Here is a 27,411-nt window from a genome sequence, read left to right on the forward strand (position 1 = left end):
TGCATTCCCCAATGTATTACAGTTCTTTGAAGGTAAGAAACTTAACTTGTACATTTTGTATCTATTACAGTGAACATTAGCAAGTTTTTGCTTAATTTTGTAACACATGACATGATCTATTAACATTAAATTTAACCTTCTTCTATGAAGTTGTTTACTTCATCCAGATAAAAATACCCAATAAGTAAAAATAAGGGTACAGTAGAAGATCAGTGACTATTTGCTGTGTGAATGAAGAGATCACGACTCAGTAGTCTCAAATGAACTTGATCTTCAGTGAGTATTAGTTCACATTAAAAAGAAATGCCACCATAGAGTTCCATTTCCCCACAGTGTTTAGCAAAGGACAGAGGTATTATTTTTGTAATGTCAGAGGACACAGAATAGGTGTGGTCAAACGGTTTCACTTACATATCAGTATGGTAGCCCAGAATAAGGTGATTAATAAAAGTGCACATGCACGCACACGCGCGTGTACACACACACAGGCATACATTCATGCATAAATGCTTTCATATGTACCGGTGACTCAGAAAGAACCTCCGTGAGAAGAGAATTTTTATTGTTAAAGTGAATTTGTACATTGTGACACGAAACAGGAAAACAACCTGCAGGCCCGGCTGCCCACCGCCCCGAAAGTCAAACCCGTGAGACAGGTTCTGAGAAGAAAAGGGCTTCATTCAGGGTCAACCACCTAAGGGGATGGCTGGCTCACGCCTTCAAACCCATTCCAGCAGCCGGGTGTCCTGGCTGGGTTCTGGGGAGAACCAGGGGAAGCGGGGAACTAAGAAGTTTATGGCGATGTTCAGCTTTTCAGCTCTGCTCTTGGGTGGTTTCAGTGTTATCTCCTGCGTGCATAGTTTCACTGCTCCACTTGCAATTTTACTGCTGATGCCTGGGAACAGGGTGTGTGGGTAGCGTGCCTGCTGGTTCTGATATGAATTGCTGACACTTGCCCAGTTCTTGGGGTCAGGGTCTCTCCTAGGCCAGGCAGGGACTACGACTGCTGATGTGTACAAAATACTCATAAGGAAACTTGTACTACATGAATTTTCTATACGTTGGTTAGTACAACCTATTCTATAATTACTACCTAGTTAGTATATCATGTTTTTCAATCACTGTTACATGACCTTTCTCTAAACCCAGGGTGTACCACAAAAGAGAACATAAATAAAAATCTTTTTTTCATTTTGGTGCTTATGAGTGTTGGGTACCTTGTGTTCCTAAACTGAGTACACATGAAACCACAAAAGCAGGATGCAGTGGGAGGGCTGTTAAAGCCAGCTGGTCAGGAAATTCATTTGGGGTCAGTAAACAGGTTGTTAATGACATCAACTAACAGGAAGAAGTAAAGAGTACAAGAGGCGGGTATGCATCTAGAAGTAAAATCAATATTCATACTTGATTGGTGTGGTACTTTTTTGCTAGTTGTGCAAAAAAATCCCATTGTGTAGTCTCAAAGTGCCCATTTTCTATCACGGATCAAAATTCTTATGGACATAGGTTATATTAGAAGAATACTATATAGGTGAAACCTTGCCTGAAAAATCATGTTTGTTTAAAACTAACAAAGAACAGCAAACACCTGCAGAATTCACTGTCCATTTATCTGGTCTTACCACCAAGTAAATTAGTCTTATCAAAAACAATTTCATGCTTTTTCTATGGTTTTGATGTTTAGTGTTTTCTGGAAGCTAGATTTTGTTTCTTTTATAAACATAAAGAGTAAAGCTTAGGAGAGAATTTGACCCCCAGAGCCTTCGTGTACAGATTGTTTCGTGAGTTGTTTATTCTGTGCCTCAGTTTCCTTAGCTCTTGTTCACCAAATTTCTATAAAAATACAGCAAGTTAATGCTACTATTTGTCCAGAAAATAAAGGGAAATCATGACTATTATTATGAAGTTATTTTTCTACTATCACTCTCCCAATTATCTAAATAAATATTACTTAACTATTTGTTGATCGAATGTATAAATGAATGAAAGAATGAATTAACTGTAAGATTAGAATCAGAAAGGCTGCCATCTTAGTGCAGTGGCTTGCAAATATGTGTATTTTTTGCTTTCATAACAGGGATAAAGAAAATGTAGACAATTCTAATAAGTTCCAGGAAAATTAAGAGATTTCACAGTGTCGCAGTCATATGATATCAGTTACATCTTAATTTTTCAATGTGAGTTGGACTCATATGTATTTATAACAAAAATATTTTACTTTTTATTTCAAAATAGTTTCAAACTTGTGGAAAATTTGCAAGAATACTAAAAATAATTATAACAAGATTATAATAATACTTGTTTCATGTGGTTTTAGTGAGGATTGAGTGAGTATAAAATATTAAGAATTGTAGAAGCAAATGAGTGGGAGAAAAATTGCTTAGAACTAATAAGTGCTGGTTGTTATTAAGCTTTTTTTTTTTCCACCTAACAATGGGCATAATAAGAGTGCCTATCTTATAGGATCATTGCATGCATAAAACTTAGAAACCCAGGGTTTTTCCAGCCTAAATTAATGGCAGCCCATGGAAGAAACCCAATCTTGGTTTCTAGGATTACTTGAATAACACCATAATAAAATGAAAATGACTAATGCATGGTTTTCTTTTGACCTAGTGTCAACAATTAGATCAACTTTTCCCATTTGGATTTACCTAGGCTTCAAATTTTAATAGTGAGGATGAATCTAGTTGATCTTTGCTGAAGCGAATCTGGTCAATGATTTGATATTAGGAAAATATTTACTGGAGAAAGAAAATACAGCACATTATTGTTATATAAAAATTTAGATAAAATTTTGGTTAAAAAAGCCCCCAGTACATTTTCAAACTGGAGTCTTTGTGCTTCGGGGTGGGGGCTGGGCAGGGAGGGGTGCAAGTGCATTGCGCCAGGAGTACTCATGCCCCATGATAAACATAGCAGGTCTTCCTGGAACTCAAATTTTATGTGAAGTCTGAAATGTTTATATCAGAACAAAAGTGGATATATATGGAATTAAAAATACAGATTTTATGTGAATTTAAAGATGAAGCAAAAGACTTAAATACTTTAAAAATATTTGACTCATGTTTGTAAAATTCTGAGACCTATATATTCACTCTGCTCTACCATTAGGAGTACTCCAATCATCAATTAATTTCCTTGTTTAACAAGTACTTATGTAGGGCCAACTCTATGCCAGACACTGAGCTATTCTCTTGATCCCAAGGTGCAGAAGACTCTTCCTACAGCATATTTCCTTACAATAGCCAAGACATGGAAACATGCTAAGTGTTCATCGATGGCTGAACTGGTAAAGACAATGTGGCATACACAATAGAATAATATTCAGCCATAAAAAAGAAGGACATCCTGCCATTAGCAACATGAATGGACCTTGAGAGCATCCTGATAAGTGAAGTCAAACAGAGGAAGACAAATACTATATGATTTTCATGTGGAATCGAAAATAACTGAACTCCTAGGTACAGAGAACAGATTGGTGGTTGCCAGAGATGAGGGTCAGGGGAGCAGGGGATGCAATGGACAAAGGTGGTCAAAGGTCCAAAGTTCCATTTACAAATAAGTAAGATTTGGGGATGTAATGAACAGTTTGGTGACTATAATTAACAATACTGTACACTTGAAAGTTCCTAAGAGAGTAGATCTTAAAAGTTCTCATCATTAAAAAAAAATTTGTAACTGTGAGTGATGCATATTAACTATACCTGTGGTCATCATTTTGCAATATATACATATATTAAATAGTTATGCCATACACTTTAATACAGTGTTTTATGTCAATTATATCTCAATAAAACTGGGGAAAAAATGGTAATCAAGACTCATGTGATTCCTGTCCTCATGAGACTTACAATCAAACAGTGGTACAAGATTCTTTTTAGGTCAAGCTAACCTAATCTTCATATCAACTTTACGGAATTTCATGTTATTTCATTAATGCTACTATAATCAAGACTTTGGATTCTCATACACAAAATAATATGGCAGGGAGAGCCCAATTTAGATATAATGAGACTGAGGATGGTGAGTTATAGATCAGAAAGAAGCAAGAATTAATGCAAGGAGACCATTTAAGGGGCAGCCTGTTGTACATGTGGCAACATGGTAATGGAAATAGAGTTTAGTGGATTGAAAATATACATCAAAGGTAAATATGGGCCATCTTCATGGCTGGATAAGGGGAGGAGATGAGAAGAGTAAAACTGAGATGACTTCTGCACTTGAACAAATGGGTGTTTAAGGGAAAGATTGGAGGAGGGCAATTTAAGGTTAAGAGAGAAGTCAAAGATTTGTTCAGTTTGGGGCCTATTAATTTTCAGGTATTTCTGAGTCATCAAATTAGAGGTGTTCAGTAGACAGTTGTGTACCTGAGTCAGGAGCTTTGAGAAAGACATTTTAACCAGAGAAAGTATCTTGGCATCTGTGTAACACAGTATTATTTTAAAATGGCTGCTTAAATTAAACTTTTATCTCCTTTAGCTTTTATAATGCCCTCTTCCTAACATTTAAAGCTCTGGAAATAAACATTTAGCAATAGCAAATAGCAATGTAATTTCATTTAACAAACATATAGGAGATACAGAGCCAAATCCTTCAGGATTTTGGCCATTAAGGAGCACAACTTTGAAGATAGGGAAAAAAAAAAAGCAATAAAAGGCAATATGTAAGTATACCAGAATGATGGTACAAATATAAATTGTTGCAGAGAGAGTTCCATTTCATAAATATCAGCATAGGGGAAGTAAATAAAGATAAATAACACACAAAGAGGGACAGAGTAGTCATGACGGAAAGAAGCCCAGGGGGCATAAACAATTGCTGATACACATTTTTAGATGCACATGTTGGGAGATGTTTGGGGTCACTCGTAGTTAGCAGCACGACGACAGTTGTTGGGCTGGCGGAGGACAATCTTAAAGCCGGAACCCTGTGCTGGCGCAGCTTTGGAGCAGGAGAGAGTAGGCACATGGGCTGGGCAGTGGAACTTGTCCCTGTCATAACTGCATATCCTGTGTGTAGGGACCATTTGTGATTCATGTGAGTCACTTAATGGACCGCATCAATTTGCAAGTGTCAGGACATAGTACCAACCTGGGAGCCAAAGGAGCATCTCACTGTCTTTAGTTTGTTCATTTTAGACATAGCACCTCCTTACTACAAGGCCAGTCTGAGTCACTGTTTCAGAGTAGTTACTTGCACAAATGAAGACAGTGTGCTCAATAAACTTCCCCTCCATAGCTGACTGACATCATCAGGGTTCTAACACTCGCCTGAGTTGCCATGTAGATTTATAAGAAAGACTTCGTTAAAATAAAAGTATTTAATTAAGTGTGGTGCCAGATGGGTACTTGAGATACCGGGGGATCACTTTGTAAATTATACGATTGTCTAACCACTGTGCTGTACACCTGAGACTAGTGTAGAATTATACTGAATATAACCTGTTATTGAAAAATAAAATTAAAAATATTGAACATAAATCACACTTTAAATTTATTGCCAGGAAAGGACCAAAGGCTGGGATGTAGCAATAACCTTGAAACACCAGTCCCTTGCTTCCCCCTCTTCCATCTTGTAGAGACAACATGCAAAAGCCTTTCATCCAGAAGCCCAGTGGCCGTGGACAGCAGGGGCCCATGTAATTTATCTCTAATTTGGGAAAATTTTACAATGAAAGGGCACAGTAAAATACATTGGTGGATGTAAAAATAGTGCTATTGAAATTTGATTAACTTATTCTTAAAAATGCAAATGAAATGCACATATATTCATTGCCTAAATATTAAAAATGTAACATGAGAACAATAATTATTCTTGATATATTCTCATGTATTTTAATCAACTGAAACTTTCTAGCCTATCTTGTCTGTAATAGAGCTTCACTGGTATTTTCTGAAGAACTCATTTTTTTAAATATGATTTTATTATTTTAAACTTGTTATAATTTCTGGAAATCTTCAAAATTGCATGTTAAAGTTACTAAATTTGAAATGGTGACATCTTTAATATAGATCCTAATATTTTTATGTAAAAAATATTTCCAGCCCTGCTGGTATTGCTCAGTAGTTGAGTGTAGACCCATGCACGGAGAGATCACCAGTTCGATTCCCAATTTCCAATCAGGGCACATGCCCAGGTTGTGGGTTTGATTCCAAGTAGGGGGCATGAAGGAGGCAGCTGATTGATGTTCCCTCTCATCAATGTTTCTATCTTTCTATCCCTCTTCCTTCCTCTCTCTCTCAAATCAATAAAAACATTTAAAAAAATAGTCTCCAAAGGGACTTAGATGTCTGGTAAGAACAAATATATTCTCCATTCTAATTTATTTTTGTATTACAACATATAAGTGTTTTGGCCCAACTTCTGGCCCAATATTATAATAAATATTATAAGACAGAACTTGTCAGATAGGTTTCCTATATTTATAATCTTTTTTAATGGTTTGACAAATTTAGATCTTGAAAAAATTATAAGCCTTTAAGTCATATCCTGATGCAGTAAAGAGTATAAATATTCTGAAATTAGGAACTCTACCAAATCCTATAGAGAATATAAATATATCCTAAAATTAGGAACTCTATCCAAAAATTATTCTCACAAATTATATTCTAAGTCATATTTATGGAATTTAAAAAGTAAATCTTGTCCTTGGAGAACTCAGTATTTGATTTGATTTGTGCAGGTCTTTTCATGCTTCCTTTCCTCTCAGCATATTTTATGTGCTTTTAATGCAAGTTTTGCTTATAATAATAGCTATTCCCTAGAAGTTTCAAGAGCTGAAATATTGGGGTGCTCCATTTACTGAATACTATGATTAAAGACTTTCAAGTGATTTTTGTGGGAAAAAAAGCATCTAAAAGTTAGGACTTATTTACAAAAATTGTTATTCAATCAGACTTATGAAGGATGCCAAAAAAAAAAAAAAAAGGTAATCTTCCTGAAACATCTTTATTTTTAAAAATTGTTTTATGTATTTTTATTTTTTAATTTATTTTTAATTTTTCAATTACAGTTTACCTTCAGTATTATTTTGTATTGCTTTCAGGTGTACAGCATAGTGGTTAGACTATCATATACTTTACAAAGTGTTCCCGCTGATATTCCAGTACACACCTGGCACCATACACAGTTATCACAATATTATTGACTATATTCCCTGTGCTGTAATTTACATCCCCATGACTATTTTGTAATTACCAATCAATACTTCTTAATCCCTTCACCTTTTTCACCCAGTCCCCCTAACTCCCTCTCCTACGGCAATCACCAGTCCTGTCTCTGTGTTTATGAATTTGTTTTCAATTTTGTTTGCTCATTTATTTTCTTATTTAGATCCACATATAAGTTTAGTCACATGGTATTTGTATTTCTCTAACTGACTTATTTCACTGAGCATAATATCCTCTAGGTCGAAGCATCTTTATTATTGTTTTTATTTCAAAATCAGCTTTGTCTCCAAAATTTTGTAATAAAGTTATTCTAACCAAATCTTGGTACCTACAAATTCTATTTTGATTTGTAGAAAATTGCAATTTATTTAGACTAATGTGAATTATATTTACATCACAACCAATTCAAAGTCTATTTCCACTTTATAGATTTCTCCATTTGGTAAGAACATTGTTCTTAACATGATGATATTTTTCAAAAAATTTATATTCATGTTATCACTAAAAACATAAGTAATATGTCTTCAGTGTTGACATTTTAAACTAAAGTTTTAATAATTTTCACACTATTGTCAGATTTTTCACCTTCGATAAAATGAACTTCCATGAGTTTTACTTTGAGTCATTGAATTGGATAGAAAATCAAACTATTATTAAAATGTACTAATCTTACATATGAAGCATTTGATAAAATGATATAAAGTAGGCATGATTTAAAAGGTTATAAAATTTTTCTGTTATTAAAGGTGAAACATTAGCATTGATTGCTTAAAACTGTTTGTACATATCTAAGAAAACCCACAAAAACTTTGAATTGAAAATGAGCCAAAATTAGTTTAGAAGAATAGTCATTTGATCTAAGTGAAATTCATGGTTGAAGAGTGATCTGTAAATGCACCTTTTGCAGATGCGTATGTTAAATCTTTAAGGAGGCATGATCTCCTTCAAGTAACTACTAACTTCAAATAAACACTGATGTTCCTTTAGGATAATTATTTTCTTGTTTTCAATTGTTTGTGCCCAAGAAAACATGAGAAATGGAAATTCAGTATATAGTATTTTTATTAAATATGCAGTTTCAATTTTATTTATTTTTGTCAAGAAGGTTTTATTGTGAAATTAAAAAGCTTTAAAAAAAACACTTAAAAAGTAAATAATTATAGATTTATGCTGCACAATAAATGGCAAAAATAAATGACAAACTCTAGCATGGGAATTCTGACTACCCTCTATATGCCTCCTATATGCTTTTTAGTAGATTGACCAGCCTCTGTGCCCTCACATATTCATATCAAGCCAGACTGTAGTTTCCAACTTAACCTATCAAATGGCAGCCTGGAAGTTTTGTGGATTTTGTAGGTTAAATCATACATGAATGGTCATTAAGAGCAGGAAGGCAGACATGAGACTACTTGTCACAAAGATAAAAGAAGAACAAGAGAGGCAGCACCTGAATGCACCCTATCACTGCATTTTACTGAGATGGAGCAATTCCTCCTGGGGAGCCTTCAATTTTTCCTCTAATACCATCATCTTGATTTCTAAAAATATGTTTTCCTTGTGCTTATGGCAGCAATTTTCTTTATATTCATTTAATTTCTTTCTTCCTCTTTCGTTCTTTCTCTATATACACAATTTTTATATTTTTCAATTACAGTTGTCATATAATAAGAGTTTTAGGTGTACAACATAGTGATTAAATATTTAACTTACAATGTGATAATCCTGATAAGTCTAGTATCTACGTGACACTGTACATAGTAATTATAATATTATTGACCATATTCCTTATGTTGTACTTTACATCCCCACAATTATTTTATATTTTTTTATATTTGTACTTCTTAATTCTTTTACATTTTTCACCCAGCTCCCCAACACCAGTTGTATCTGGCTGTCATCAATTTGTTCTTTGTATCTATGAATTCGCTTCTGTTTTGTTTGTTTATATTATTATTTATATTGCACATATAAGTGAAATCATATGGTATATGTCTTTCTCTGACTGACTTATTTCACTTAGCATAATACCCTCTAGGTCCACCCATGTCCTAAATGGCAAGGTTTTGTTCTTTTTTATGGCCAAGTAATATTCCATTGTATTATAGGGTGTCCCAAAAATGTATACACACACTTTGAATAATTATAAAGAGTATTTATTAAAATATATTCCATTTTCAAAATTGAGCTATAAGCTTTTAAAGTGTGTATACATTTTTTGGGGACACACTGTATATGTACCACTTCTTTATCCAATTATCAATCAGTAGACACTTAAGTTGCTTCCATATGTTGGCTTATGTAAATAATGCTGCAGTGAACTTAGGGATGCATATATTTTTTCAAATTTATGTTTTGATTTCTTCAGATATATACTCAGAAGTGGAATTGCTGGAACATATGGCAGTTCTATTTTTAATATCTTGAGGAACCTCATACTGTTTTCCATAGTTGGCTGCACCAGTTTGCAATCCCACCAACAGTGCATGAGGGTTCCCTTTACATTCTTGTCAACACTGGTTGTTGATTTATTGATGGTAACCATTCTGACAGGTGTGAGGTGATAGCTCATTGTGGTTTTAATTTGCATTTCCCTGATGATTAGGGATGTTGAGCATTTTTCATATGTCTATTGGCCATCTGTATGTCCTCTTTGAAGAAATGTTTATTTAGGTCCTCTGTCCATTTTTTAATCATATTTCTTTTTGGTGTGAATTTGTATGAGTTTCTTATATATTTTGGATAGTAACCCCTTATCAGATATATAAATGATGAATAACTTCTCCCATCCAATAGGTTGCTTTTAGTTTTGTTGATGATTTCCTTTGGTGTAGTTCCATTTGTTTATTTTTTTTTTCATTTTGTTTCCCTTGCTTGAGGAGACATATCCAACAAATATTACCCAGAGGCATGTCAAAGAGGTTGCTGCCTATGTTTTCTTCCAGGATTTTTATAGTTTGGGGTCCTATATTTGTCTTTTTTTTTTTTTTTAAATCCTCACCCAAGGATATTTTTTCCAATGCTTTTCAGAGAGAGTAGAAGGGAAAGAGAGAGAGAGAAACATTGATGTGAGAGAGACACATCGATTGGTTGCCTCCCACACACACCCCAATCGGGCCCGGGGATCAAGCAACTGAAGTATATTCCCTTGGCCAGAATCAAACCCTTCAGCCTACAGGCAGACGTTCTAACCACTGAGTCAAACCAGCCAGGGCTACATTTAAGCCTTTAATACATTTTTACTTTATTTTTGTACATGGTATAAGAAAATTGCCTAGTTTCATTTTGTGTATGTATGTGTCCAGTTTTGCCAACACTATTTTTTGAAGAGACAGTCTTTACTGCATTGTATATTCTCTCCCATTTGCTGTAGATTAATTGATCATATAGGTGTGGATTTATTCTGTTCCATTGATGTAGTGTGTGTCTTTATGCCAGTACCATGCCTTTTTGATTACTATAGGCTTGTAGTATAGTTAGATATCAGGTAGTATGATACATCCAACTTTGTTCTTCTTTCTCAAGATTTCTGTGGCTATTTGGGATCACTTGTGGTTCCATGTATATTTTAGGTATATTTGTTCTAGTTCTGTGAAAAATGCCATTGGTATTATGATAGCGATTATGTTGAATCTGTAGATTGCTTTGGGTAGTATGGACATTTTAATGATATCAATTATTCCCAACCATGAGCATTTATTTGTATTTTCTTCAATTTTTTCACCACTGTCTTATAGTTTTCAGAGGATAGGTCTTTCACCTGCTTGGTTAAATTTATTTTTTGATGCAATTGTAAATAGGATTGTTTTCTTTCCTCTTTAAAAAACTTTTTAAATTGATTTTTTTTTTTTTTTTGAGAGAGAGAAAGGGAGAGGGAGAGAGAGATAGAAACATTGATGAGGGAAACATGGATCGGCTGTCTCCTGCATGTCCTCCACCAGGGACTGAGCTCGCAACCCGGGCATGTGTCCCAACCAGGAATCGAACTGGTGATCTCTTCTTGGTGCATGGGACAATGCTCAGTCCACTGAGCCACACCAGCCAGGCTGGGATTGTTGTCTTAATTTTTCTCTATGATAGTTTGTAGCTGGTGTAGAAACATGCACCTTATTTCTGGATATTAATTTTGATTCCTGCTCTAATTTCTACAGTGATGAGATTATTTAGCACTATTCCATAGTCTTCATTTAAGGTAGTAAGTCTTTGTGTGATCTCCCCTGTCACTAGTTTTCTAAAGAGCTATAAAATATTAGTAGTTCTTTTTCTAGTGTTTGGAAGAGCTGCTGTTTTGAGAGCTTGCCTTCGGAGTCCCACATGCTGCCTTGCTTCATCTGTGTTGTCCATCAAGTGCAAAGTGGTTTTAATCAGAATCTGTGTCACTGGGTTTGATCACTTAAGTTAGTTTGTTACATAGGTGAAATGATGCTTCTTGATGTTGAGCTCTGAGTTTTGCTACCTTCATCCACAGTTGGACCCTGCCTTTTGCTTAGAGAAAGATCCAGGTCAACTCCTTGGATTATTGCTGTATTTGACCATGAATTACTGCTTGTCAAATGTTGTATTCCCCAGAAAATACATTTTGAGATAGTGATTGCATGTGGGAGATTTATTAGGAAATGCTCTTGGGGTTAATTCCTATAAAATGGAAGGAAGAGAAAGAAGACACAGAAACTTAGCTTTGATGCAATCTCAATAAAAGCCCTAGCTGACCCTCCTGGGAGTTCCAAAGATGGAAGGAGCCTGAACAGCTGTCCTGAGCTGGGGTGAGGTGGCCAGGCTTTAATAATTTCATGTTCAACAGTCACCGAATGCAGGTTGCCTACAAAGATGGCAGAGGTTGTACCTAAAGGAGGCTAAGAGCTGAGGGGTTGTCTGCCAGCAGCACTCCCAGCAGCTGGACAATAAGTCCTGTATTCCTGAAGGGGAATCGTAGCAGTGCATCACAGCACCTGCACTTCCCTTTGATGCACTTAGTGTAGTTCTATAATTGCCTTTATTTTTTCAATATTCTGAGAACAAATTTGCAGAAAATCAGAAGCCGAAAGTGCTTAAGGCCCACAAAAATTATAATGTATCGCTGAAACCTGGATATACCCACTTCTACACTTTGTTATATAATTAACATCTTTATTACTTAAGTCACTATTAGTAAGAGTTCTATTACTTGTCATCAAAAGCATCCCTAATAAAATATAACCAAGCTGATGCAGCCAAGCTATTCAAAGACAGAGATAACCAATAAAAAAACTCTTGAGTTTTGATGGGGTGAGTATGGAGGGCCTCTCCTGAAAAGGACATTTGGCTGAAACCTGAGTCACAGGACGGGGCCAGGCAGGAGGAGAAGGAATCCCGAAAGCAGAAGGCAGAGGTGGGTTTCCCAGGTTCGCCAACGTGGTTGTCTATGGTGGAATCAGTATCTCAATATTATTTCTAGGGATTGTAATGTTTGGGCATGAAAATGAGATATTTGAGGGCAATGGGTGCAGATTTTTGGATAGTTTTCAGCTGAGGTCCAGGCCTTTGCAAAAGGTCGAAGTTAGAATGTGGGCATACGGGAAAAGAGCAATGAAGGGCGCAGGGCATATCCCAGGACAGAATTCGGCTTGCTGTGCTGTGGCTTACGATGTTTCAGGTGCTCCAATGAAACTATTTTTTTAAGAGATAAAGTTCTTCTCAGGGTGCCTAGAGATTTTGTATCTTTTTCTCTCTCACAAACGTGATGATATGATCAAGAATATTTTAAATGTGAAAGGTAAGGGGAAAAAATTATCAAATGATTATGATTTAGGAAGACATATATTTGTACAAGAGGTTGTCTGCAATTATCAGAAGAAAAAACTGATAAATATGTTGAGAATAAGACTTCTCTGCAGGGGTGCGTGTACAGGTGTGTGTATTTATATAAATATATTTAAGGAGATAAATAGCTTTATATCATCATAAAGCTGTATGAAGTGGCAAGAGCATACTAACAGAAGGCTGTATCTTACTTTTATGAATAAACCTGGTAGAAGTGAAGCTGACTTAGTACTATAGATCAAAAAATTGCTGGAATTTTTTCAGCAAAATAGCTGGAATTTTTTTTTACCTGCATGAAGATAAAAGAATGAGAAACTACTGAAAGAAAAAAGTAAGATTCTGTGGACTAAGACTCTTAAACAAGATGACTCAAGACGAACAAAAACTGTCAGACATTAATTTCTTACTGTACAGCACCGATGTGCCAACCTGCAGATGTATTTGCTAAACTGCTGCCAGTAATCACTCAGGAATTACAGAAAATGGGAAAGATTGTGGTGTCAGCCAGGGTTCATGGCAAGAGACAGAAACATCTGTAGTAGGCAGAGATTTAATACGGTAAATCGGGTGCTTGCAAAATCACTGGAAGGCCTGGAGAGGTGAGCTCTTAGCCTGGGCTTCCAGGAATGATGCCGAGACACGCAGAGCTGAGTCACCAGGGAAGCTGCCGCCTCCGAGGCCATCGAGCTTCTAGAGCACATGATTACAGCTGAGATTCGGGAATGGCGGAGCTGGAACTGTGCACTCGTCACTGCTGTCACTAGTCCCTCATGCTGGTGACTGCACTGGGCCCTGGAGGCCACTGCAGCCTGTGTCTCCACTCCTCTCACCCAGGACTCATTGCTTCAGAAGAAAATCCCACATCTCCATGAGACCTTACCTGCCAACCAAGCAACGTTAGAAGACGACCACTCTCACTTTTCCTTAGGGATCTCTTACAGTTGCATCAGCACGGCAGGACCTTATTGGAATCCAGAGCACTAGCTGTAAAAGCATCTGGGAATTGTATATTTAACTCTTAAGTCTCTTCCATACCAGGGGGTCAGATGGAAGTTCAGTGAGCCCAACCACAGCATTCCACACAACTCTAGACAGGCAACATTTTTAGTTTTTCAGAGGGAGGAAAAAAAATGATGAGACACCTTTTGAACTTGACATTGGTTCTACTATTGGTTAGAAAGGATACCCTGTGAGCCTTTAAGAAAGGATGCAATGATCACTGGGAATAGGGGGTTCCTTAAAAACACATCATACTGGATAGTTTATTAAAGTGGTAAGTGATAGAACTGCACGGCTATAATGTATCTAGATTTTAACAAGACTTTTGCCCCAAACTTTTATATCATGGAGCAAACTTGTGGTCAAGATAGTGGTATAGTTAAATGGATTTGTAATTAATAGATTAAGAAATGCTGATTAGTAGATAAATGCCCAATTATAACATGTGCTGTAGGAATGTATACTTGATCTTGCCCTGCATTACACAATGACTCCAGCAAGGGATTGACTTTTAAAACTAGCAATATTTATTATTTATTGAGGGCTCATTCTGGGTCAGGCACTATAGATACATTAAATTGTTATTACCTCCATTATAAATATGGGGAAACTGATGCCAGAATGTACACATGGGTTGCCCATAGCTTCGTATCAGGTAAGCAGCAGTGCTGAAATTCATACCTGAAACCACTTTAAGGAAGAGGTATCAGGGAGGGAGAGGGCCACGACATCTCTAAGAGAAACTGGCCAGTGTTGTACTTGCCAAGAAAGCCCGGGAATGGCATTTTCTCGGTTATCCCATAAAGTGTAGGGCTGGTCCACTCTCTTGCAGGATCTGGTTAGTGTCTCAGGGACTCAAATTCCCATTGACAAGCTTTACCAAAGACTCACATATAAAAGCAGATGCCAGTTTCCTTTCCTAAGTTTTGAGAAATTTAAGTCAAAACTGACCAAATATAGATCCTGTTCTTGCCTGCAACATCTGAAAGCGAGCCTGATGAGCAGAATGTGATAGCAGAGGACAGAATCGGCCAGAGGGGACCTGATCAGAATGCTAAGGACTGCGGTGTCTGACAGTCACGGCAGCCGTGTAAACATCTGCTGGCTGACAGGACCCCTGGACCTGTCCGGGAGGCACTTTCTTATTTGGCCAGGCAATGTCAGAATTTGCCTTTCTCAATCCTTTTCATACACTTTTATGACTGATTGCTATTCTTTCTTTAGATATTTTAATGATTTCAACTAAGTTGTTTTGGATGAAAATTTAATGTTTTCTCTTTAAGATGACTGTTTGATCAGTTACTGCTGGTACAATTTCTTTACTTTAGAAATTATAATTTCTGTATTCCCAAATCCATGGTTGTCCTTGTGCAGCGCCTATAAATTGCAGGCCCCTCTGACTCCTTTACCTGTGTAGCCATTAAGTTAACAAGAGCAAATGAGAACAGAAGAACCAGTGCTGACATACAGAGTTTAATAGCAGCACAAAAATTTTAAAAGACAGCATTTTTATTTCACGTGCGTTCACTGCGAGTCAATAGTGTGTGAAGCCAGGATAGCCTTACCTGTGAGTAACTGTGTCAACAGAATGAATGGGCGAGTGAATGAACGAAGGAGTCGATAGCCTGACCCTAACCTTCACCGACACTCCATGCCTAGAGTAACAAAGTTTATTTAGTGCAGGGTTCACGTTTTCAGAAGATATCCAGAAGCCGGAATATATTTACAGGAAACTGACCAGATAGTGATGGTCACATCCTTACAAATGGTGGTAGGACACTGGTGATATTTAGCTTAAGAAAGAAAAGACTTAGGGGGAAAATAAGAAACCTAAGCATTATTGAGTGCTTATAGGTCAGGCATTGTGCTCAGTCTTTTAACGGACTTCAAACATTGTGGGTCTATCATAATGAAAGGGAAATGCTTTATTTTCAGTTGCCCTGGAAGGCAGGGCTGACAGTAATCAATACATTCCCCAGAAAGGCGACTCTGCTTGTTAGAACGACGACATTTCTAACTCTCAGAGCTGTCCAACGAACTGAAGGAGATGCCGTAATGTTAAAGGGGCTCGTGTGTTTGGAGATGCTCAAGCCGAGGCTGGTCAGACTTTGATGGAGGTATTTTGGAGAGGAATAAATATTAAATGGGGGCATGGGTCAGAGGAACTCTAAGACTTTGTCCAGCCTTATCCTGTGTGTATCATTATCTTATAACACAGTAATTCTTTTTGTTTGTCTTTCAGTTTAGTGGCATTACCCCCCTAAATGGTTAGTGTCATTTCCAATTCAAAATTAATTGTAGGGGACATCAGTTACTGTGTCATTCCTGGAAACTAAGACAGTCCTTCCTGGCAACTCAAGCACAACTTTGAGTCGCAGGGATGGGAAAAAGCATTTTGTGGGTAGGTCATTAGGTGTAACAGCAAGAAGAGATAAACTTCCTCATTTGATCCCAGACTCATGTATTTTGAGTATGGGAGAAACAGTAGCATGTATTGATTGCTTTTCCAAAGCATGGTAAATGACCATTCTTAATAGTCTGAAAGCTTCAGACGTAAGTGGCATTCATTTCCATGTTTGTATTTAAATAATAAATATTATTGATGCTTCTGAAATCCCCTCTGATTGCATTCCCTATTTTGAGCTTTGTTATTGTTGATGAGGGAACTTTGAATTTCAACCAACCTGTGCTTTCATGGCTATTAACGTCACATCCTAACAACTGGTACCTTTGAATGGGGGAAAAGTGAATGTCCACTTAAAATAACCGAAGAATGATGGAGCTAGAGAAAATCTAACTATCACATAAGACGAGGGGAGAAATTCAAGCCCAGAGAGATGAAATGACTACCACACAGTCACACGGTTAGTGGGAAAGCTGAGCACTTGTCTTTCTTATCCTGTCCACGCACTGATGCAATTCCATATTATATTCTTGCCATGATTCTTTTTCTTTCTTTTTTATTTATATCCTTGCAAGTTGAATGTTTTTAAAATTCATTTATTGTTGACAATATTACAGATGTCCCCCGTTCTCCCCCTCTTTGTCCCCCCCACCCAGCCCCCACTCCACCTCAGGCTTTCCAACACTGTTATCTGTGTCCATGGGTTATGCATATATGCACATATGTTCTTTGGTTAATCTCTTTCCTCCCCCCCACACCCCTCCCCTCTGACATGTGTCAGTCTGTTCCATGCATCCATGCCTCTGGACTTATTTTGTTTATCAGTTTATTTTGTTCATTAGATTCCATTATTAGATATAAGTGAGATCATGTGATATTTGTAGAATGTTTTTATACTGGTCACTCATATCTTTATTCACAGCCTTGTTGACCTGTGACCTGAGGGGAAGGTATCTGAGTAGGATTCTAAAATAGTGTGTGTGTATATATGTATATATATATTCTTAGTTCTGTAGGCAGGTATTCTTTAGTTCTGTAGGCAGGTATTCTAAGGGCTCTTTTGTTCATAATTCTGGATTCTTCTTGCATCTCTGCAGTGCTGCATATGATGCTGTCCTTGACAGAAATGTGGCCATTAAGAAGCTCAGCAGACCCTTTCAGAACCAAACGCATGCCAAGAGAGCTTACCGGGAACTGGTCCTCATGAAGTGTGTGAACCATAAAAATGTGAGTTGTTATTTTTAAACCTCTGGTAGTGGGAGGTTGTGAGATTGGGGAAAGAAAGTGAAGAAAGTGAAGTGAAGAAAGTATTCCAACTTGAGTTGGAAAAGCTTTCTTTACTTTGCAATTTGTCTCTTAATGTTGTTTATCCTACACATATGCTACATTTAATTTCATTGTCCTCACAGTAAGTTTCTGCTTAAAAATCATCTAAAACCCATATGACATGGAGGAGATGAATTTGATAGATATTTCCCTGTTATGAAATTAACTACATTTGGTTATTTTGCTCCAAATTAGCCAAACAACTTCATGCTTTTCCAAAATAAAAACAAACAAAACCAAAAGCCAAAAATAACCTACAGAACAATATGCAACATTTCTTTACAATTTCAATTTAAGTATTAATAGGCAAAGATTGTTATCTCCTTTTTCTTTTAGCTATAGCCTGGCAGTGGCCTCCAGCTGTTCAGTGCACATGCTGTGCTTTGGCAACTTGTTTTTTGCAGGGTTCGGTAACCGAGCAGGGAGATATTTGCAAAGCACTTCAGAACAGGAGCATCGAGAACGTTTCTCATTGGAACTCAGTGGGGTACAACCATAACGGGACTTTCTTCACTTCCTAGTACAAGCTCCTTCAATCCCGGGCAAAGGCCTCAAGAATTCTTTCTAGGTTTTTGTTCTTTGTAAGGATAAGTGGGAGATAATTCGTTATTTTAATAATGACTATTATTAAGAAATTATAATAAATATTGTACATATAATTTATTACATATAAATATATAATAAAATTAAGTTATGAATTATTATCATAAAACTGTATTAACAATAGCTATAACTCCGTACAAAGCTTTTCTTAAGTAATAAAGTCACACAGAATATATGAAATTATCAATGTAGGTTTATAAACAAGTGAATTTGTCATAAGGCACATCTGTCAATGTCACTAAGAAGCAGCAAATGTATAAGTGTTTAGTTGAAGGATGTTTGAAATACAAGTATGTGGATTCAGTCCCAATGACATTGTTTCTCTTTTTCTCTATTACACTATTCCAATGACTTTTTAGTTCAGTCATTTGATAAATACTTGTTGAATGAATAAAATGTGCCAGATATAGATCTAGATACTAAAAATAGAGCAGAGAAGAAAATAGAGTCCTGCCCATGTGGAGCTCATGTTCTAATGATGGAGAAAGACAGTCTACAAAACTGATAGGTAAAAGTAGGGAATGTCACATGGTGATAAAGTGCTATTAAGTGAAACAATGCAAAGAAGAAAGATAAAAAAATTCCAGTCAGTGTGGGGTAGAGTTACTCTTTTAAATAGGTTGTGCAGGAAATGCCTCACTAAGAAAAGGAAATTTTATGAAGTGTGTACTCATCTTTAATTTGGCTATGCAAGGAACATGGTACTTCCAAGCTTCCAGAAAGGAACAAAGAAACGATGGAAACGATAATTCCTAAGAAAAGTCATTCTACCAAAGCAATTTGTTCTTTCAGTATGTTAAATAAAGGCAAGAGCAAGAAAAACCACATGACTTATGCAGTCTATTTTGATGGTAGCAAAGAGAATGAGAAATACAGTGGGCAATGGAAAATGGATGGATACTAGCAATGAAGCAACTGTATGGAAAAGTTTGACAGTTTGTGTTTTCATATATTTATATTTTCCTAATCTTCCAGCCTTTATATGCAATAAATACATTATAAAGAAATTCCCACTCACTTAGGAACTTGAGGGAATCATACTCCCCATTCTTGATGGGAAGGTTCACATTTATGCGGAATATGGAGGTTCACATTTCTGATACCTAAAAAGAAGTTCCAAATTGAAATGATAATTCATAAGTGGCATCCTACGTGCTACCACCTTTTTTGTATGCATGTATGTATATAAGTTTATGAAAATAAATTTCTCGAACTTATTAACAGACAGGAAGTTCACTTACAACCAAGTGTAAATTTCACTTTATTACTTGTAATATTAAGTAAAAACAGTCAGAATGCAGAACTCTGTTAATGCTGTGGAAAGTAAAATGAAACAGTGAAGTAATCCCAAATAAAAATGTAATGACAGAGAAGAACATCCATTTAGAAGATAAATACTTAATTCTAGGAAGTGGTAGCTGGTCTGACTTGGGGGCCATGACAAACACTGATTCACATCTGCACACTTTAAGATGCTGGAATAGAGGAACTGAATCAGATTCCTGCCTGGACACTGTTCAGCTAACATAGAAATACCTGTGATGATCTGTTTCTAAAGACAACATTTTGAATTGCTTGTTAGTAAGAATTAGAATTCATAAGGGAGCAAAGAAAGAATAGAGGAGAAATCCTCAAAAGGAAATCAAAGAGGGTGAATGATTTTTTTTTTTTTTTATAAGGGCATAGGAAAAGAGAAAATAAGAATATATAGTGGTGGGGAATTTACCTTTCAAAATAATAAATCTTGATTTATTGAAAATTGTAATGCTATTTTCTAGATTAATAGGTGACATGGATTGTTTGTGTATATTATGTTGTATATATGTGTATCCTATCCCTAGTCTGGTGTTTTTGCTTGAAAAAATATCAAAATGAATTACGTTGCAAGACTGATAAAGTATAGAAAAACACTATAAATATGTTCCAATGAGAGATACACCACATAGACATTTTTCAACACAGACTATAACTGAGCATACAGAATGACAAGGTACTTTACTAACGAGTGTTAAAGGTGGTTTGAAACAATTTTATTTCTATATGCATATTCCATACTTCAGGGTTGCTTTAGTAGAGATGATCTGGGGGTTTTGATATGTTCTAACCATTGCCGTATATATGAAAATAGTGGGTGGTATTGTGATTTTTTTCTTAATAGTTCTTCAACAAATGAAAATCACTTAAGGCCTAAACGCATTCCTTAGAATTGATTGCTTTTCTTAGATGTTTAAAATACTTTTGCTTTATTTTTATTACTTTATATGTTTCTGTACCACTTATGAAGTTTATGGAAATTCATTAATTCATATCTTAAAGATGTATAGATCTTAAATTTGTACTTATCTAATTTTTTTGTGAGTAGAAGATTGTTATCTATATTTTTTATTTTTATTTCCCATTGGCACGTTAGTGCAGTACATTTAGCTGAAAGAACATTTCGAGTTATTTATGTATGCAATCTATTTGGAAATATTACAAAGACTTTATCTTTAATTAACTTATACTAGAAGGTAAAATTCTTTACTATCTAATATATAAAATAAAGCAGGAAACAAAAAGTTTACGAAGCAGAATGTTGATACCTTTTTTACATTTTCTACTAAATTCGTCATTGATATCATCTCAGATATACTCTTCCCCACATATACCATTAGAACAATAGTTTAAATAATAGAAATAGAAGCAAAAGAAACTAAAGTAACAGTACAAAACTATCTTGAGTTAGACTTCACCTTGAATCAGAGCTTCCCCCAGTTTACTTGGAGGAAAACCATGGCCTTGCGAAGCCTTGTTGGGTGTTTCACTGCTGCCTCACTTTCTCACATGGCTTTCCTTCTTTGTCCTTTAATGACCTTGTATTCTATCAAGGAGAACCACACTCTAAAGCAATATCACAATCATGAGTATCTTCTCTGACTCTTCCTTTTGCCTAAGAATTTGAGCTTTTTAATTGTATTTTAACCCAAAGACAGATCATATGTCCTTTCTGAGTACATTTTTCTATGTTCTGTGAGACAGTTCTAGAATTTTTTCCAACTTTTCTGTTTCCATCATAGCTCTAGAGTGTGACTTCGAGTTGGAAAAAGTGCTAGTCTAAATATGCTTTTAAAATAACTCATTCTCTCCCTTTTTCTTTCACTCTTTCCTCTGTCCCTTCTACTGTCTCTTTTCCAGATTATTAGTTTATTAAATGTCTTCACACCCCAGAAAACGCTGGAGGAGTTCCAAGATGTGTAAGTAACAAAGCTTGTGAAGGAAGGAAGAGCATAGCCCTCTAATAGGTCAAGGGAAATTGACAAAAATCTAGTAGATGGAGTTCCTTTTAGACCTAAAAGCTGGCAGCAAACAAAAGGGATCTAGCGATAAGGCAGGTTCTGTTTCTGGTGTCACTTCTTGGAAAGATGCTTCTGCCTCTTTCTGGACTTCTGGTTCTCTGTGCTTTGTTGTCCCATGTTTTTGTTTCAGTTGGGAAGAAGTATTATTTATTATATGGTTTTTTTTGTTATTGTTGATTGTGTGAACTATTTAGAATGAGTCAATTCACTTTGAGAAATATTAATAAAGAGAGATCTGGTAATAATTATCTTTAATTTTTATTTTTGAAGTGCCTTTGATTTTGTGTACAAAGAACCTACCTAGAAGTATAGTGATGCTAAGCAGAGGGAAGGAAGTAAATCATAGCACCTTGTCTGGTTTACTACAGATGTGTCGCATTTAATGGAAGATGCTGTTTTGAAATTTTTTTTTCTTATTTGTAATCATAATACTTGGGAAAGAGTTTCAGGAAATTCGGGGAAAAATGAGAATAAGATGAAAGTAGGAAATATATAGGTAGGAACTCATATACTTAATATTTAATAAATGCTCCTATTAGCAGCCTGTGGTAGAGTTACCATGGGTAGCATGTGTGCAAAACTTAGAAGTTTTCATAGTCTTAATTCAGTCAAATGTGGAGATGGGAAGTTAGAAAGACATCCAGATTTAGGAGAGGATTCTGACTTATTTGAAGGACTTCAAAGGTGATCTGGAACTAAACTGTGGATTTACCTTCCAGTTACTTAGTAATGGAACTGATGGATGCCAACTTGTGTCAGGTGATTCAGATGGAATTAGACCATGAACGAATGTCTTACCTTCTATACCAAATGTTGTGTGGCATCAAGCACCTTCACTCTGCTGGAATTATTCACAGGGTAAGAGCACCTACTACAGAATATAATTAAGATGTTTTTGAGAAGAGAAGCCAACTGTAGGTGATTTTCTTTATGTAGGGGGCTTGGTTAAATATACTGTCCTTCCTCATTTCTTTAGTGTTAGAATTAGCACAACACTCTCTTATGTGTAGAAGAAAACTAGCTGTACAAAGTACTGTAGTTGATTTTGTTTAACATTTTGTTTCAGCTCATTGAGAGTCAGCTTCTCAGAAGCCTCGTCTTTTCTAACCCCTTGATTGGCAGAGGTCATATGTGTAGTTGAAATAAGACAGTGTATTTACACAGTTTGTTTCTGACAGAATAAAGACAGCTGCCCTCATCTGCTCTCCTGTCAGGCCTAGAAATGAAATATAAGCTGAAAGGTTTATTTTGCCATAAGGAGAAAGCTAACTGATGACAAAGAGTTATATATATATTTTTTTTCTAAAAACTCTTTCCAAGATTAGCCTAAATTGTAAAAATGATAGTACAGCTATCTTCTGGGTTTGAGAAAAGTTTCTGAGGTTATTTTAAAAATTTGAAAACCAATTGTAAACTCCTTTGGGGCAACAATCATTTGCGTTATATAGGCCTCTGCAGTAAGGGGAGGGGGCATCAGTGCTACTGCAAGACTATTGTGTTGATTAAGTTGATGGAAATCACAGGTTCCATACGATGCTGGCTCTTCATTCCTTCTCTTGTTCCTGTTGTTAGGATTTAAAACCAAGTAACATTGTAGTCAAGTCTGATTGTACATTGAAAATCCTTGACTTTGGACTGGCCAGGACCGCGGGCACAAGCTTCATGATGACTCCTTATGTGGTGACGCGTTATTACAGAGCCCCTGAGGTCATCTTGGGAATGGGCTACAAGGAGAACGGTAGGGACGCTTCTGAGTCGTAGCCACGGAGACAGTGAAGGAAATGAGTACATATTTAAGAGAGCCAAGAGTAATGCTCTCTTTCATGTACATGAATATTTCTTTTAATAGGACTGTCAGCTTTCATATTCAAAGGTTCTTTAAAAAAAAAATGCTCCTAGGAAGACTCACTCATTAAAAATGTGAAGGATATTTCTAAGAAGTAAGCTTTGCTAGAAGAGCACTAAAATGTTATAGCTAAAGAGAAATGTCAGTGGAGTGTGACCAAACAGGCAAACATATGTGCTGTAGATACTGAGAAAAATTGCTATTTGGGTTGCACCTCACCTCAAAGTGAGTATGAAAACAGGAAGAAATCTATCTATTACATTTGGCCATTTGGCTTTATGTCATATATTAGGAAGAGGGCTCTAGTTCTAGGAAAAGACAGACAAAAATACACCACAAATCCTTGGAGTGAGAATCTTCACAAATGTACAATGAATACTCATTTAGAATAATCCAGATTGTTCAAATTGGATAAGAGTTTCTTTATTACTTTAAGCTGCTCTATATGCATTGTTTAGGGTAGCAATTGCCTAGTAAATTTTTATAAATTTCAAACTCCATAGAGAAAAATATTTTATACTACTGCTTACACAAAGGAAACCTAGTATACATGAATACTTTAAAAGAAAAGATAGAAAGACTCTTCAAAATGTATTCCAATGTGATTTGATTGATTGAAATGAAGAATTTATAAGTATCAATCAGAAAGTATCAGAATATATTATTTTGAAAAGAATCTCTAACAAATAATATATCATGTTAAAAATAACGTATCTAACTGTTTAGGAATTAAAATTGTTTTAAATTAGTATTTTTTATATGTATTCAATACCTTTCATACTTATTTTATACTCTATTCTATTTAGTCCTAGCAGTCTATTTTTATAACTTCTATAAAAATAATTATCATCGTATTTTTATGTGCAGGCGCTACAGGATATGTACTTTTATGAAAATATTCTGGCCACCAAAGTTTAAAAAAATTTTATGTACTTCCAGATTAGGAGAAAGCCAATACATTTGTGCATTTGTATAGAAGAAGAGAAAAAGTCAGCTCCTGGGAGGGTCAGGTTCACTTTGGTGGACAATGGGAAAAGCCTGTTATCTTTTGACTTGAAATAAAAAATCTAGTTCCCTTCCCAAGGCAATACTATGTCTAAATTATTCGAAAAAGCAGACATTTGTATGCATTCTTCACAAGTTATTTTTTTTAAGTCAAAGAGAAACCAGTTTCTAAAGTCAAGAAATCAAGGATCTGGGGAGGTCTGAATTTGCCTGTGATGGCTTTTCACATCTTTGCTGCACAAATGATGCGTAATCTCATGCCTCCTCCTTTCCTCACTAGAAAGGGCTGCAAGTTGCTGCCTTAGTTGTTTGGCGTCTCCAGATCCGTGGAGAAGCCATGCCCAGCACCGTTACGCGTGAGAGGCAGGTTATCATGCAGAAGCGCCCGCTTGCTCCCACACCAGGCATGCCCGCTAACCTTGCACCTAACCCTGCCGCCCTTCCCCAGGGACTGGCTCGGCCTCGTGGCTCTGCTGCCAAGTTCCCTCTGTCCTTACTAAAAAGCCAGTTGGAAGAGGGGGAAGACTGGGAAGGGAAGGTGGAGCATGCTTGGTTAACAAGTATGACAACTGAGAAATAAATGTATGTATATAACAATTCATAAAATACCTTTAATACCTTTTTTCACTTTACTTTCAGATGACTCTTTTAAACATGTGCTAATTAATTTTATATGGGTTTTTTTTTTTTTTGGAAATTTTTCAAATAGAAACTAAAACTATTTATAAGAATTACTTCTGAAGAAAAAAAGAACTAAGCCCTGAAACCAGGGAGTATAATACTTATGCCTTAAAACTATGGTTCTAGCTATTTCCTAGTTTCTTGGATTTGGTTGCATGTACAAAAAAAAAAAGTATTCCATGTAACTGGATAGAATAGAAAATGGAAACAGCCACCCCTACAGGTTGATGAAGATACTTTGGTTTAGTTGCTGCTTTTCCATGTCACCCTTTCATGGCACTAAAGGGCAGTGTAAGGCACCCTTAAAGTAATTTTTAAAAATTAATTTGAGCTCTCATACTAGACATTGGTTATGTAATATTATAGTGCTGGTTTTAATTCACATTTTTGGCCAACTTTTGGTGGGAAACAAAAATTGTACCTTCTAATCAAACTGTTTTTCCCCCCCTTGAGAGATCCATGATCTCAGTTAACTTTCCTTTCCTCCCTTTCTTCACTCCCCTCTCTCCTGTTCTAGTGGATATATGGTCTGTGGGATGCATTATGGGAGAGATGGTTCGCCACAAAATCCTCTTTCCGGGAAGGGACTGTATCCTTGTACCTTTTGCTGCAGCTTTATATGCCTTGTTCTCTCTCCCTTTAAACACATAATGGTTTTACCAGGGGACTAAAGATAGAAGCAAAAAGTTGGGTAAGTGATTTTTTACGAAAAGTGATGATTTCTATAATCTGATCAGTACCAAATCAGTACCACAATGATTTGTTTTAATTAAATTAAAATGGGCTTTTTACTTCTTAAATTATTTTCTTGTCCATAATTCAAAGTAGCGATGCTATTTTTTCATAAATATGAGAGACTACAAAACCTCAAATGATTAAAATTTAGTTATCTTTATAACTAGAAAAATAAGTTACTATTTGCAAGTATTTTCCATCTGCTTTCTAAAACTATTTTATGTTTCTGCAACACTTACGCATAGTAATTTCTCTCCTGGCTGACATCCTAAGCTTTTGTCTATAGCGTCATTGATTTGAATTGCTCTTGACACTATATCCAGTCTTAAATAGGTCATTATAACATTTTCTCCTTAAAACACGAGTTTCCACATTTAAAAATCATAATTATTATTCAAATTGCTGGGTGTCTGGTAGGTTTTAAATAGGCCTCCCTCACTTGACTTGGATATGTGACTTAGACATAGATAATTACTTTTCTAATGAAATTTAGAATTTTAAAAAGCAGTGTTGATTCGAGTTCCACCATGAAGTCCTGTACTAGATTCCATCAGAAATCTCCTGGAGTGATATTTATGATTTAGAATTATTATATGAGCTGGTATATTTCTGAAATGACCAAAAGCTTACTCTCTAACAAAGGCACATATTTGGGATTGTAATATATAGATAATAAAGTTTACATATTAATAGGAAATATACTTTTTTAAATACAGAAATACTCTGCTAACACACAATAGTGAAATCTAAGTACAACAACAACTGACAACTTTCATAATGATAATGCCAGATTGAGTTCAATATATTTACTACATATGACTTTTTTTGGAAATTGGCAATAAACATGAGTTATTGGCAATAACTCTATTAAATATTATATTTGACTAATAAGAAAGCTCTATTAAGGAACTCTTTTATTATGTAAGAAAGGTTATGATTGATATTTAATAGAAATAAAAGTGGAAGAAAAGCCTATAATAGAAGAAATTTGTACCACATTGAGCATGCATTTATGTGGGCATTTATTTATTCTGTTGGATAATAATAAGATATTCTCTAAATTTTAGTAATACTGTAAGAATAATGACTTCTTCTAGAACTATACTGTCCAATATGTAATCACTAGCAACACGTGGCTATCCAGCACTTGAAATTACAGGTTGTCTGAACTGAGATGTGTTATATGTGCAAAATACATACTAGGTTTTGAAGATATAAAATGGAAGCATATAAAGCATCTCATTAATAATTTTCATATTGATTATGGATTGAAATATTTCATTTTACTTTTTATTTATATTTTGAGGATCAATTGTATATTTAATATAGTTGATTTGAATAATATTATAATTCACATTTATATTTAAATGTACTGATTTCATACAAAAGTAGGAATTTTTTTTCTTTGTGCTTTTCCCTGAAGGTATAACACATTTCAGATTTTTAAAAAATGGAACTTCTCAATCAGTACTTGAAGTTACACAGCCACATCTCTGTAATGCATTG

At 35.6% G+C, this 27,411-nt stretch overlaps 1 protein-coding gene across 3 annotated transcripts in view; it reads left to right on the forward strand.

The window, feature by feature from the left end:
• MAPK10 (mitogen-activated protein kinase 10) overlaps window positions 1–27,411 on the forward strand; it is a 248,796-nt gene that overhangs the window by 157,228 nt on the left and 64,157 nt on the right. For 2 of the 3 annotated variants that reach the window (XM_087826697.1, XM_087826692.1), the window contains exons 5-9: window positions 17,472–17,601; window positions 21,478–21,536; window positions 22,358–22,496; window positions 23,211–23,376; window positions 25,688–25,759. In XM_087826697.1, the coding sequence (XP_087682823.1) occupies window positions 17,472–17,601; window positions 21,478–21,536; window positions 22,358–22,496; window positions 23,211–23,376; window positions 25,688–25,759 (566 nt within the window). Of the gene's footprint in view, window positions 1–17,471; window positions 17,602–21,477; window positions 21,537–22,357; window positions 22,497–23,210; window positions 23,377–25,687; window positions 25,760–27,411 lie in introns of those variants that run through there. The other variant, XM_016213071.2, reaches the window with a different exon arrangement.

This window comes from Miniopterus natalensis, chromosome 1 (assembly GCF_054644295.1).
Source record: "Miniopterus natalensis isolate mMinNat1 chromosome 1, mMinNat1.hap1, whole genome shotgun sequence".
Classification (NCBI taxonomy): Eukaryota; Metazoa; Chordata; class Mammalia; order Chiroptera; family Miniopteridae; genus Miniopterus; species Miniopterus natalensis.